General features: G+C 38.8%; 1 protein-coding gene across 2 annotated transcripts in view; it reads right to left on the reverse strand.

Annotated features, from left to right (window-relative positions):
• Nucleotides 1–14358, reverse strand: part of Anln (anillin actin binding protein) — a 46002-nt gene that overhangs the window by 28945 nt on the left and 2699 nt on the right. For both annotated transcript variants that reach the window (XM_042695144.1, XM_042695143.1), the window contains exons 2-8: nt 12437–12590; nt 9495–9800; nt 6330–6715; nt 4585–4807; nt 2103–2293; nt 1756–1863; nt 71–197 (exon numbers count right to left, since the gene is read on the reverse strand). In XM_042695144.1, coding sequence (XP_042551078.1) covers nt 71–197; nt 1756–1863; nt 2103–2293; nt 4585–4807; nt 6330–6715; nt 9495–9800; nt 12437–12590 — 1495 coding nt within the window. The remainder of the gene's footprint in view (nt 1–70; nt 198–1755; nt 1864–2102; nt 2294–4584; nt 4808–6329; nt 6716–9494; nt 9801–12436; nt 12591–14358) is intronic.

Raw genomic sequence — 14358 nt, forward strand, 5'->3', positions numbered from 1 at the left:
AGTCCAATTACCAAGATTACAGTGAGCTGAAATCTACATTTTAAGGGAAGTGCAATTAGAAAACACTTACCTGTAGGTTCAGTACTAGAAGCTTTTCCTGGAGTCAGATTTTCCGGTGCCTGGTCTGTTACTGGAAGTGACTGAGTATTTGAACCACCTTGATGCTTTTTGAGGGGAGTGTTTTGATGGCCAACTTCCTGCAAAGAACAAATAGAGGTAAACTCTGCTTCTTGGACTACAACTCTTATCTAGTTAAATGTTGTCAGATGGAACAAGGCTATTAGATATTGTTCTAGATGTTTCCTCGTAATAAAGGAGAATGTTTGTGAAGAGGCCTAGCCCTGTTCAAAACACAGGTCCTCCAGCTTGTTCAGAGTACTGGTAATTCCGAGTATGTAAATCTTTTTAGGGAGGCAAGAAACAATGAAAATTTCCTTGGTATAACTGCACACCTTTAATTGCAGCCCTAGAGAAGCTGGCAAAGGAAACACACACACACACACACACACACACACACACACACACACACACACACACACACACACACACACACACACACACACACACACACACACACACACACACACACACACACACACACACACACACACACACACACCACTCAAACATTTTGATGAGTAAATTAACAAATAATTAAGGTGCTAAAGGAAAACAACTATACTCACTTTCTTTTTTTTTTTTTCGGTTGGTCGTGGGGCCTGAACTCTGGGCCTGGGTGCTGTCCCTCAGCTCTTCAGCTCAAGGCAAGCACTCTACCACTTAAGCCACACCGCCACTTCTGGCTTTTTCTGGTTATGTGGTACTGAGGAATAGAACCCAGGGCCTCATGCATTCAAGGCAAGCACTCTACCACTGAGCCACCTTCCCAGTCCTATACTCACTCTTTAAGGCTTAAACCAAAGCTCTGAAAACACAAGGAGCCAGGCATGGGGTTACACGTCTATAATCCCACCATTCAGTTGGCTGACACCAATGGACTACAAGTTAGAAGTCAGTTTGGGCTACAAAGGAAGATAGAATCTTACAATATTCTACTTTCTCTTATGGTGGATCAGTACTCAGGAATTAGGAATCAATATTCACACTACCTAAGGTCGGCTTAGAATCCTAGCTTAGTACTGACTAGGACAGAGGAAAAGGAAATCCTACAGTAAGTGAAAAGAAAAACAGAATTGCAATTTGTATGTTATTTGAGAAGAAAATAATTCAATGAGAAAGGTAGACTCTAGGAAACATTTTAGAACCAGCATCTAAGCAGAGTATAACAAGGAATCTGAAATTGAATAATGAAAATACCTCTTGCTTGATTTTAGCATCCTCAGTGAGTATGAAGAGCCTGAAGGGTTAAATAGGGTTAAAAAAGTAGTTACTGGGCTGGGAAGGTGGCTCAGTGGTACAGTGCTTGTCTTGCTTGCATGAGACCCTAGGTTTGATTCCACATAAGCACCACATAAGCAGAAAAAACATAAGTGGCGCTGTGGCTCAAGTGGTAGAGTGCTCACCTTGAGCTGAAGAGCTGAGGGAAAGCACCCAGACCCAGAATTCAGGCCCCATGACAGGAAAAAAAAAAAAAAAGCAGTTATTTTGTTTATCACTTAAGTGGCCTGTGAATGGAAAGGGTCACATTCATCTAGAAATAGAAAGTGCTTATAAATTATTCTATGATACCATACAAACGACATCTCAAGACAACTCTGCCACCAAATACAGTCTTCTACTTCCTATTTACATTACCTGGTTGGGGTCTAGTTGTTTGCTTCTGGAGCTTTTGTCTTTTTCGGCACTCCATAAATTGCCCTTGTCAAATCTGCCTCGAAGACATGCTAGTTCTTTCTGACGCTCCTAAATCACCAAAATAGTATTTTATATGAGAGTCAGTTACATACTGAAGAGCAACAGCCAAGCACTATATAAAGCTTTCCTTGTCTTCCACTTTAAAATGGAAAAGCTCACAATACGTAGAATATAGGATATCATTCCCAATTTGCAGCAAGTGATAGAGAATGAAGGGGCTTTAAACACCCTCCCTCCCCTGTCCCCCCCAGGCCCCACGCCAAGACCCTATGATGAACAGTGCATACCTGCTTGAGCTGCTCAGCTACATGGGCAGTCGATGAGCCTCCATTCTGCCGGAACAATCGCTCTTGGATGGCCTTTGTGTTTGGAGTGATGACGGGGGTCCTCTGGGAGGTGCCCCGAGGTGGGCTTCCCTTGCTGTGTTCTTGACAACGCTCTCCAAAGCGCTCTAGGAAAGGCTTAATTCCTCTCCCTCCTGCAGAAAACACATGCAGTTTTGAAGCCTATTCAGAATAACTACTAACTGCAATATCTGTGGAAGAAAGTTCTGAAATCTATGTCTTGATTCTACTAGAAATATTCATTCACAAAAGAACTTATGAAAAACACTTCAAAAAATTACATTTCCTAAATGTATTTTAGAGTTTTTAGTTTAAAAAAAGAAATAGTACTCAGAATAAATATAGCTTCACATACTTGTCTAGCATGTGTGAAACCTTAGGTCCAATCCCCTGTGGGACAAGGAGAAAGGAAAAAAAAAGAGAAAAAGGTACTTTCAAAACAGTGAAAAGACAGTGGGGAGTAGAGAACACTCAAACTGAGCAATCAGAACTTAAGGGATTAGAAATTAATTATATAAGAACTAACAAATCTACCTTAACCAAGAAGTATTCTAGCCATGAAAACATCTAACTCTTTACATTTCTCCAGTCCAATTTATTTTATTCTGTTTTCAGGAAGTCTAACATAACAATCTGGAAGTTCTTCCTTTTACTTCTCAAAAAAAAAAAGTATGAATTAACCCTCATCAGAGGACTGATTTTATAATCTATTGAAAATAGTACTTATTTCTTTAAATAGTATAAAGTATACCCATAGGGGGACAGTTGTGTATGTATATCAACCCCTCCATCCAGAGAATTCTAGATCTATGCTATATAAAAACAGTCTAAACCATATCACAGGTTGCCAAACACTGTCCTGTACATGGCATGATAGTGACTACTTTCAACTCTACATGAAAGCAACCACAAAAAAACATGTAAATAAATGGATATGGTTGTTCCAATAAAATTTGTTTGGAAAAAGGCAAAAGAAACAATTTGATCTGAGAGAAAAGGAACCCCATTTGTGATGTCTAATGCCAGGAGCCTCATCCCCCATCACGACTACAGTCCTGAACACCCTCACTACACAGCTGGGCCAGATGCCTGAAACTTGTCTAGCTGGGAAGGGGTCTGGAAAGAACAGAGTAGACTGGGTCCCAGGAGTGGGAGTGTGGGAGTGGAGTAGGAGGCTATCCTGTTTCTGGGCCCGTAATCCATCACTGGGGCTGCAGGTATGTTGGGTGCATCCTTAAGCCACAAAGCACACAGAGCAGAGGAGGGACCCCAGGGAGCCAAGGCCTTAATAGGATCAAATGAGCACCATTCCCAAATTGTGTAGGGATGTCTCAGAAAACCTTCAAACCAGGCAAGGAAAGAGAAAAAGCCATAGGGAAACCACTTGGTACAATACACACATACACACACACAAACACACACACAAAGTACATAGATAAATAAAGTAAAACCAGCTCTGTTGGGGAGAGGGAGGTACCAGACATGTGACACTATGCCCCACTTGACCTTTCTGTGTTTCTTTTGTCTTTTTTGATTGGTTAATGTCACTTAATAACAGAATTCACATACTAAATCAAAATCATTTAAAAATAAATTTAGTACTCACTGTATACACAAACTATATAACTTATGGATAGGGACAGGAGGGAAAAACTGGGAGAGCAAAGGAAAGAGTGACATTGTCCAAAAAGAAATGTTCTCATTATCTGACTTATATAACTATACCCCTCTATACATCACCTTTATAATAACAATTTAAAATAACAATTTAAAAATTTTAAATAAAATTAAAATAATTTCAGAGCCAGAGGAATGGCTCAAGTGACAGAACACTTTTCTGCCAAGCATAAGGCTATGAGCTCAAATTGTAGTACTGCCAAAAATAGAATTTTTTTTTTTTTTAATAATTTGATCTGTGGCCATTACTCGAGGACCCAACCTGTTACTTATTACCACTTCATGTCATACGTCAAACTAGAATCCAGTAATATACAAAGAAACATTTAATTAAATATCCAATCCCTGAAAATATTTCTGATCTAAGCCTTTGCCTTTCGAGGGCTGGCTGACCTCAGATGGGGACTGAGAAGGGTTGTATGATGATACAAAACAGTTCCCCATTATATATAGAAAACTGCTTTCCTGAATCAGAAAATTTAGGAAAAAAATCATCCAATACAACCATCCTGGAGAAGCTAAAATGAAATAGGTTGTAATATACCAGCTAATAAGCTAGTCTACACTAAAGAATATTTATTCAATTAATTAAAGCTTAGTAAGAAGTCTTATTTGGAACATTAGAGCACTTGTTTCAACAAACCAATCCTCTACAATTCACAAATGGACATTAAGATTGCTGAGAACAGCTACCTTGAATAACTTTAGGAGTAACTTTAGGTTCGTTTATTTGCTTTTAATACATAACCTGGTGTTGTAGATTTGTCTTTGGATTGAGGCTGCAGACAAATTTCTCTGCTTTCTTCTCTGGACTGAACTATCTGGGACAAACCTGACTTCACAGCTGTTTTTGACGCCTCTGTTCTCAAAGGACTAACTGGAGTTTTCTGAAGTAGCTCAGGATTTTGAACCTCGCAATTTTTTGTAGTGGTGATAGATGCAGCAGATTTCACTGGAGACAAAGGATCTTTCTGAAACATGACAACATTCACAGTGAACATTCATAGTATCAACAGGTATTCCTGTAACCAAAGAACTAAACTCCCATTTACTTGGCAGCCTAAAACTTACGGAAAAAAAAAATTGCTCTCTCACAGATCAAACTACATTGAATTATTTTGAAAAGATCAGCTTAAAAAACTGGTAATAAGTCATATATAATATATTGATAGGTAATTAAATGTTAAGAGGACAGTTATTTTATAAAATTTTATGCATATGAAGACACTAGTACCTTTATTAAACCACATTTCATTTTTAATAAAACATCAGTTCAACAAGAGATAGGTTGAGTATCACTTATCTGAAATCCCTGGAACCAGTGTCTGAAATTTCATACTTTTTGAGAGTTTTGGCATGAGTTGATCCCCAAGTCTAGGCATAAAACTCATTTATGTTTCATATACATTTTAGACATGTAACTTAATGGTAATTTTATATGGTGTTATTTTTATGTAGGAAGTTTTTCTTTATAGGATTGGGTTACAAGGAAGCTTTGTAGCTGTAGATATATATTTGAGAGTCATAAGTACATAGAAGAAGAATGTACACGTTAAATGTAGATGAAATGACCTAGGGAAAGCAGGAAGGTAGAGCAAAAGAATTTATATGGTATTTTTAATAAATTCATGCATGACACAATTTTCCACTTGTGGTGTCATTTCTGATGCTTAAATTTTCAGATACTTTTTTCTCACTTTTTTTAAGGCAGAGTGTCACTATATAGCTCAGATTGTTCTCAAACAAACAATCCTCTACCTCAGCCACATCAATGCTGGTATTGCAAATGTGTACCACCACATCTGGTTAAGTTTCAGAGCTTAAAGTATTTCAAATTTCAGATTTTCAGATAGGGATGCTCAAAATATAGTTTCTGGTACTTGATGGTTAATGATAACCAAACACTAGCTAATGATAACCAATCAGAATTGTACATCTCACTTACCCTTCTAAGTAACTTCTTCCCATTTTATATACATGTATATATGGAAAAACAAGGCTTTACAAGATGAAGTAAAATGTAATAAATGCCCATGGAAATATGTTGCAGAGTTGGACTGCGCAGGTCTAATTCCAACAACCCACACTAAAAGAACAATGGGCAGAAACAGATTCATTTTCCTTTTCCTTTTTTTGACATTATTTGCCTTCCTGGAGGCAACTATCGGTACTTAGTATACTTTTCAGAAATAATCAACATTCCATAGGAATACATGCAAAAGCATTGTAATAAAGGGGCTTTCAGTGCTCCTCTTGGAAACCAAGAAGAGGCTTCATCTTTCCATTACTACATCTCCTGGATTTGCATTAAATTTATTTCAGCTCAGAATGCTAATTTACCTTGGAGTAAGTTGCATTTTTATGAAATGCAGATTCCAAAAATGCACACAAACACACTGTACACATTCTATAAAACTAATACCTACATACATATTTAACCATTACCACTCTTTAACAAAAGAAGTTTCCAAAGACCAAGACAACTTGACTCACCACAGAGCTGGAAACTGAGGCATTAACCAAAGATGAAGCAGCAGCACTGGAGGACTGGGCTTTGTTCAAAGAGGCCTCGCCATCCCTTGGGGAACAGCATGTAGCTTCCTGCTTAACACTGCCACTATTGATCCTAGCAGATGCTCCACTGGCAGAGGAAAATTTGGATAAACAAGTGGTGCCAGGCTGTTCCTGTACACTGCTTTGCTTTGCAGATGAGTAGCTTACATCATCTTCCCAGGAGCAGATCGCTGCAGCAAGGTTGGCCAGACGGCCCCTTCTCCCAATTGGGGCAGAAGAGGCATCTGGTACTGGTGGCTTGGGAGGGGAGAGCACCTTTTCTTCGGATGGCATTGGTGAGGAGGGGGAGCTTTCCAGTATATCACCTGAAATGTTTCCAGAACAAAAAATTGGAAATTGTGTCCAAGAGTTATGTAAAACAATGGGATTGCTTTATACAGAATCTTTAAATGAGATTACTAGGTTTAAGAACCACCAATAGGGCTGGGAAGGTGGCTCAGTGATAGAGCATTTGCCTTGCATGCATGAAGCCCTGGGTTCGATTCCTCAGCACCACATAGCAGAAAAAAGCTGGAAGTGGTGCTGAGGCTCAAGTTGGTAGAGTGCTAGCCTTGAGCTGAAGAGCTGAGGCACAGCCCCTAGGCCCAGAGTCCAGGCCCGAGACCAGAAAAAAAAAAAAAGAACCACCAATATACATTTATCTAATTTGGGGAGGGGAACGGGAATAACAAAATGCTGAAACAAGGACACAGGATGACCCAATTGCAACAATGATACTCTCAAGATACTATGAGGGAAATGGACCTTATAACTTTGCGGGGAGGGGGGAGGGCAGGAAGGGATAGTAGGAAAAAAACAAAAGAGGGCGTAACAATGTTTGACAAGAAATATATTCATAAGTGAAGTAAACCAGGCCCAAAGAAACACAGGTCCCATGGTTTCCCTTATTTGCAATAACTAGTATATGTCTGAGTCAAGCAGAAAAGGTCAGATAAGGTGATGATAGGGAAATGAACCCTAAGATATGCATTCAAATGTTTTTTTTTCTTTCATGTGATTGTATCTAACAGATTTATAAGATTATTTCTTTATTGCTTTGTATGTCCCTCCCCCACAGTATAATACCTGCTTTCACTGTATTTGATGCTGGTATAATTTGTGGAGGGGAAGGGAAAAAAGCAAATCGTTTAAATAGGGATATAGGTGGACCCATTGCAACAATGAGATGTACAAGTCCTTATGTCCAAAACGAACTTTACAACTTTGATGGGGCGGGGTGGGGGGGAGGGGGGGAACAGGGGATTGGGGGGAAGGATGGAAGGGATGGGAAGGGGAAACAAAGGAAGAGGATACAATGCTTGATAAGAAATGTACTAATTATCTTGCCCATGTAATTGTAACCCCTCTGTACAGTATTTTCACAACAAAAAAAAGAAATGTATTCATCACCTTACTTGTGAAATTATAATCCCTCTGTACAGCATCTTTACAATAAAATAAAAATTTTAAAAAAGAAAACACCAAAAAGCTTTTATGCATGACATATCAAAGTATTTAAATTTGACATTATCTTTTCTAATCAAGTGACTTAATCCAAATTACAAGAGAATACTGTTAACATCTACTCTTTTCAATGTGCAATAAATTATTAATGCTATAGGATACAATGTTACAACTATATCCTCAGAATTAATGCCTAGTGTCCTAATAGTAAGTAACTTAAGCTTGCATAAGGCCTCCACAGGAACTTTTGCTCGAAAATGCAGACTAATGGCACACAATGGAATTTTCTTTTTCAAAAAAAAAAAATCATTTTCTTGTAAAGATGCTGTACAGAGAGGTTACAGTTGCATCAGTAAGGTAATGAGTACATTTCTTGTTTGCTATTCCCTCCTTTGTTTTTCTCCCACTATCCCTTCCCTCCCCACTCCTTCCCCCCAAAAGTTAGAAGGTTCATTTCCAACATAGTGTCTTGTGAGTATCATTGTTGCAATGGGTCATCCTGTGGCCTTGTTTCAGCATTTTGTTATTCCTCTTCCCCTCTTTGGAGATAAATGTATATACAAGAAAACAATGGAATTTTCTATAAACGTGTCCACTATCTAAATAAAGTTACCTCTACCCACACATGGCTAGCTGGCACTTGAAATGTAGCCAGGGTGTAAGAATCTTAATTTTAATTATTTCAAATATAATTCCATATGGTTAATGGATACTATTTAGACAAAACAGGGTTAGACAAAATAAAATGTTTACTGCAGTCATTTCACTTGAAGATAAATCACAAATAATACTACTATACTATCTACCTACACTGAGCTGTCTACCTGTCCTAAGCTGTCTACTGTTCTGAGGTCTTTTTCTGTACTGAGCTGTCCACCTGCACAGAGCTGGCTTACTATTATACTTGGTTTGGAGCTAGGCCACTTGGCAAACTTGAGAAATTTTATGTGTTTACTACCCTTTAATATCAACTCTGGGAACAATGAGGGAAAGTTCTTTTGCGTGTTAGTGCCAGAGATGGCTGTGGTTTTAAATTGTGAATATTATTAGGGCACTGTTTCCCCTCTTTTCATTAGCTGCTAAAAAGACAAGGATCTTAGCAAGCTAAGTTTACTTTTCATGTCTTTGTCCTTCCTTCCTATATTTTCTACTTTGATATCCCTGTTTTATAATACAGGTATTTTATTTTTGTAAGTCATCTCAATCTTCTTTATAACAAGTCAGTAGATAGAATAGATCATAGCACAAATAACCCTGTCAGATAACTGTCAACACTTCTCAGGCCCTTCACCTGATTACAGGTTCATCAACATCAAGCGTGTAAGCCCTCATCTCTTTCTAGCATTGTAGCATAGGACTATGTTTTTCAGGTTACCTATATATGGTTTTTTGACAGTTTTCTTTCTCCTCTACCAAACAGCACTGTATACCTCAGCAGCTCTAACTTATGTAGTAAGTAAATCCAAGAAATGGGCTTTCCTGGATACAGAGCAGAGATTCAGTACCTGCACCTGCTAATAACAGCAGGTACAGTATATTCTCTGCCATTTCTCACTACAGTTTCAAATGAATTCGGTTGTAAGGTCAGGCTTCCATGAACTACTCTGAGAACCTCACTGTCACCTTCTAGACCACTCCTACCTGTGAGATCCGTATCCCAATGGCGCCTCTGCTCAGCAAGTTTCTGCATGCGGGTTTTCACAGAGGAGCCTGTGGTTACTTCCAGTCTGGAGTCCAGGCCTCTCCCCATCCCCAGCTGTGGTGCTGGGGCGGCCACAGAATCGCTAATAGTAGCTGACACTGGTGGCTGCGCCTGAAGAGACATAGGTCTTGGAGATTTCAGACTGGTCAACTCACGGGGTTGTTCATTTTCCAGGTTAGAACCTTCAGCCTCAGTTTTATCAGAACAGCGCTTTTTTGATGGTGATGGTTTTGTACACGATTTCTCTGGATTAAAAACAATAAAGAGGCATTGAAAATTCTATGCTTTTTTTAACAGCATGAAATACATGAGCAAATTAATAAAACATCAAGTTTCTCTAATACTTTAGATGTTGTCATTTATAACAAGAAATATCTGAAAACCTCACTCTTCAGAAGCTTAGAAATCTGACATTAAAGATCTCTTTTTAAATGAACTTGAAATTCATGGCTCAAAACCTTATTGAAAAGAAATTTAAATAACATTCTCAATATGAATGCATAATACTTTATATTGTCCTATAACAACAGAAAATAGTGCATACACACAAAATACTGAGTGCTCCAAAGGATTTTACAGACCAACTAGCCCAACCACCTCATTTTGGGTAAGAAAATTAAGTTATTCAACTAAAGTCAGAAATTGAATTTAAAGGGGGAAAATGGGTTTTCTGCTTTTGCTTGGGGAAAAAAATCTTTCAAAAATAGCTATAAGCAAGGTAGAATACTCAGCTTGTGGCTTAGGAGAGAAGCAAAAAAGAAAAAGAAAACAAGCTACTAAATTATCTGTAAGTTGAGTGTGTTGGTAGACACTGTAATCCCAGCTACTGAGTAGTCTGAGACAGGAAGATTGCAAGTTCAAAGCCAGCCTGGGCTACATAATGAATTACAGGTCAGTCTCAATTATTAGTGAGACTTCATCTCAAATGTCAAAATGAAAAGATTTAACATTTTTCATCGTAAACTTAGATACACATGTATAAAATAAGTAAAAAATTACAAAATACTTACTTAGCTAGCAAATACTAGGACCTGAGTTCAAACTCTGGTACCACACACGCAAAATAATAATAACCAAACCTACTGGCCAGACCTGTGGTACTTGCATACAATTCCAGGATTCAGGAAGCTGAGACAGGTAGATTGCAAGTTCAAGGCCAGCCTGAGCTACATAATGAGAGCCTGTCTCAAAAAATAATAATAAATAATGAATAAATGAATAAAAAGAAAAAAAAAAGAATAAAAAGTAAGAATGTGAATTTCCTTAAGGTCGGTTTTACTACCTGTCTGGCCAAGTGTTCTGTTCTGGCAGTGACCAGGTAGTAGAAGTGGGAGGTTGTGATTATACTCTTAAATACAACCTAATTAAATACAGATCTCACAAGGAGCAATACTCAAACCCCTTTGTGAGTTGAACTCAATTGCCTTGAGCAGCACAGAAGCAACTCTCCAAGGCCATTTTTTTCCTTTGTTATTTATCAGATAGGAGTTGCCTAAGGCTGGCTTCAGATCCAGATCCTCCTCCTTAGGCCTCAAACACAGTTGGTATCACAGACCTACACCACCACACCTGCCTTATTGGTTGAGATTGAGTCTTGCTGACTTTTTTAATGGGGCTGGCCTGGAACCTTCATCTTCCTGATTGCTGACTACTGACTAGCTGAAATTACAGGTATGTACCATCACACCTGGCTCCAATACTTTCTGCTCTTTCCTCATTTTGTCTTCTATAAACCAGAAATATTAACAGGCACTATCACCCAAAGTCACAGAATTCTCCAAGTTGATGATTCTTTCATAAAACAGTAAATAATTCCAATTAAGTACCAAAATGAAGCTCCAAACACTAGTTCTCAAGTTTGTAATTATAGTACAAACTTATGTCACAGTGAAAAAAAACAAAACACCCTAGACTCGAGCCAGGTCCTTCTGCTCCTAGCTGAATGCCATATATGTAATTCACTTCCTTCTCTTCTTCAGAAGGTCTAAATGCAGAGAAATAAATTCTCCTTCTGTGGATTGCTTAAAAAATAATGAAGCCAGCCCTGTGCCTTCTTTGTATTTCTGCAACAATGGTTTTGTCTTTTGTAATAGTCTTTTTCTATATGTATTTTAATATTATTCTAAAGGTTATTATTTTCAGACTCATATTCCAGAAAAAAAAAAAAAAGCAGCTAGAAACGCAAAGAGTCAGGAAAGAGTAAGATTCCAGGATAGTCTGGCTAGAGAAACAGAGACAGAGACAGAGATTTAATCCCCCCACTTCTGGAAAATAAAAAGCTAAACTTCAAGCTTTAGCCCTATATTCCTTTAGTGAACTCAGAATGAAAGTCATTAAGCTTTATGCATTTACAGTCTGTCTGTTGTTGCCTGGGACAGAAATGCATAGCCCAGTATTTCTTAGAGAATTGGCTCTCTGAAGCTCAAGGGAGGGAAGGAAGGAAAGAAGGAAGGAAGGAAGGAAGGAAGGAAGGAAGGAAGGAAGGAAGGAAGGAAGGAAGGAAGGAAGGAAGGAAGGAAGGAAGGAAGGGAGGAAGGAAGGAAGAGAGGAAGGAAGGGAGGAAGGGAGGGAGGGGGAGGAGGGGGAGAGGGGGGAGGAGGAGGAGGAGGAGGAGGAGGAGGAGGAAGAGGAGGTGGAGGAGGAGGAGGAGGAGGAGGTGGAGGAGGAGGAGGAGGAGGAGGAGGAAGAAAAGTTTAGCCTGATAAGATACCAGGCCCAATGTGATAACCCTGGAACAAATGAGAGATGACCACTCTTGACTCAGAGGTAAGACCATTGTTTTTTCCAAAGACCTTGGTTCTTCCACATACAGGAAGAAATGCTGCGAGTTTATGTCCTTCAAAACTTACAATTTTTCCCTTTCCCTCACAAAGTCTTTTACCTTCTCCACCAGCCAAGGGCTGCTGGTTACTTGCTTCTGAAAGTGGTTCCCGGGCTCGCTTTATGTGTGCTGCAGTCCTGGCTGCTGGTATGGGCCGCTCAGCCATCTTTTTCTGAAGGTTCTCTCTTCTGGCACGGGTTCGTTCAAGCAGTTTCTACATTTCATCAATGTTAAAACACAAGATTAGCCAAAGGTTCTGAAAATTTCTGCTATCTTCAAAAATCAACAATTGTTCTACATTTCAAAAGTGAAATCTAAGTAATTAAAATCAAGAGTCAGCAAGTGGGACTGGTGGCATAAGTCTGTCATCCTACCTATTGGGAGGTAGAGATCAGGGGAACCATGGTTTGAGGTCAACAGAACAAAAGAAAAAAGTTCACAGGAGTCCACCAAAACCAATGTCTAGGTGTAGTGATATACAGCTGTCAAACTAGAAACAGTATCCAGACTTACCCAGGCATAAAGCAAAACTCTATCTCAAAACTAACCAACACAAACAAGGCCTGGCAGAATGGCAGAGTTGTAGAGCTTTCATCTAGGAAGCATAGGCCTTGAGTTCACACCCCAGTATGGACAAAAAGGAAGATCCACCAAACAAGCATTTCATTATCAAAATTATCATTAATATAATTAATATGAATACTGATCAATATAATTAATAAGTAATGCAATTAACATAATATGAATATTAAGGGGCAATACAATGTACACGGATAGTTGTATAAGATTATAAATCACCACAAGTTTTTTCTCCTCCCATCAAAAGGATTAATTCACTTCCCCGCTTTTGAGTCTGGGCTGGCCTTGTGTGATTTTCTCTGACTAATAAAATATGGCAGAAGTAGTGGCTGAGTCTGCTGGAGAAAACAGGGCTGCACTGACAGCATCAACCACCAGCCACACAAGTAAGAACACCTAAAGCTTCTAGATTACTAAGAAACCCTACAGGATCCCAGGGAAGAACAGCAGCATGAAAGCCCAGCTGAGCCCAACACAAGCACTGTTTAATAATGAAAAGTAAAGTGCTTGTTCCAAGTCTACCTGTAAGGCACGACACTGATCCCTCCAAAGATGTTTATATATCCTGGTGATTATGTTCCTCATAGCAAAGATTAAGGGATTAAGATTTCTGACGTGGAATCTCTGTCTGGTGTAATCACAATGGTCCTTAATTACAAACAACAAAAGACAGGCAGGAAGATCAGAGTCAGAAAAGACATGTTAACAAAAATCAGAGTAGTGTGACTGGTAGCTTCAAAGATGGAGAAAGTAAAAGGACACAAATCAAAAGGGCTGCTAGAAGTTGGAAAAGCTAAAAAGGCAAAGAAACAAATTTTCCACTACAGCCTCTAGTTGGAATGAAATCCTGTCAAAATCTTGATTTTTAACTTAGTAAAGCCCACTCCTGGTCTTGGACTTATAGAACTAAAAGAGAATTAATGAGTTACACAGAGACAAAAACAAAAATAACAAAAAAACATTCAGCTAACTGATCTGATGCAATAACACTAAGGTGACAATAAAGGATAACAGTTATCCTTTCAGAAGACATTCTCCCACTGATGTTCCCACTTTCATCAGTGAGGTGTCATACAATGTAAGCTCTTTCAAAAGCACACAGAACCACACACAGGAAGATGCAGATTCATTCACACTGCCTATAACAAACAGATACAGTAGTTAGTGCAGACTGAGGAGCTAGGCCACATTTGATCTTTTAATTCCTTAATTAAAATGGAATCAATTTTTTAACTACTCTCTAAGTATATAAAAGGAGCATGAGCAAAATTTGGAAGAAAGTACAACTCTGCTCTTCTGAGGAATTACTTCTAATTTGAGGAAATGACACTAAATCAAGGTGCTTGGGTCACCAAAAGTGATTTATCAGTCCAATGCCTTCCAAAACATGTCTCTTCCAACTA

Source organism: Dipodomys spectabilis, unplaced genomic scaffold (genome assembly GCF_019054845.1).
Source record: "Dipodomys spectabilis isolate Male_0828 unplaced genomic scaffold, ASM1905484v1 ptg000178l, whole genome shotgun sequence".
In the NCBI taxonomy this organism is placed as follows: domain Eukaryota; kingdom Metazoa; phylum Chordata; class Mammalia; order Rodentia; family Heteromyidae; genus Dipodomys; species Dipodomys spectabilis.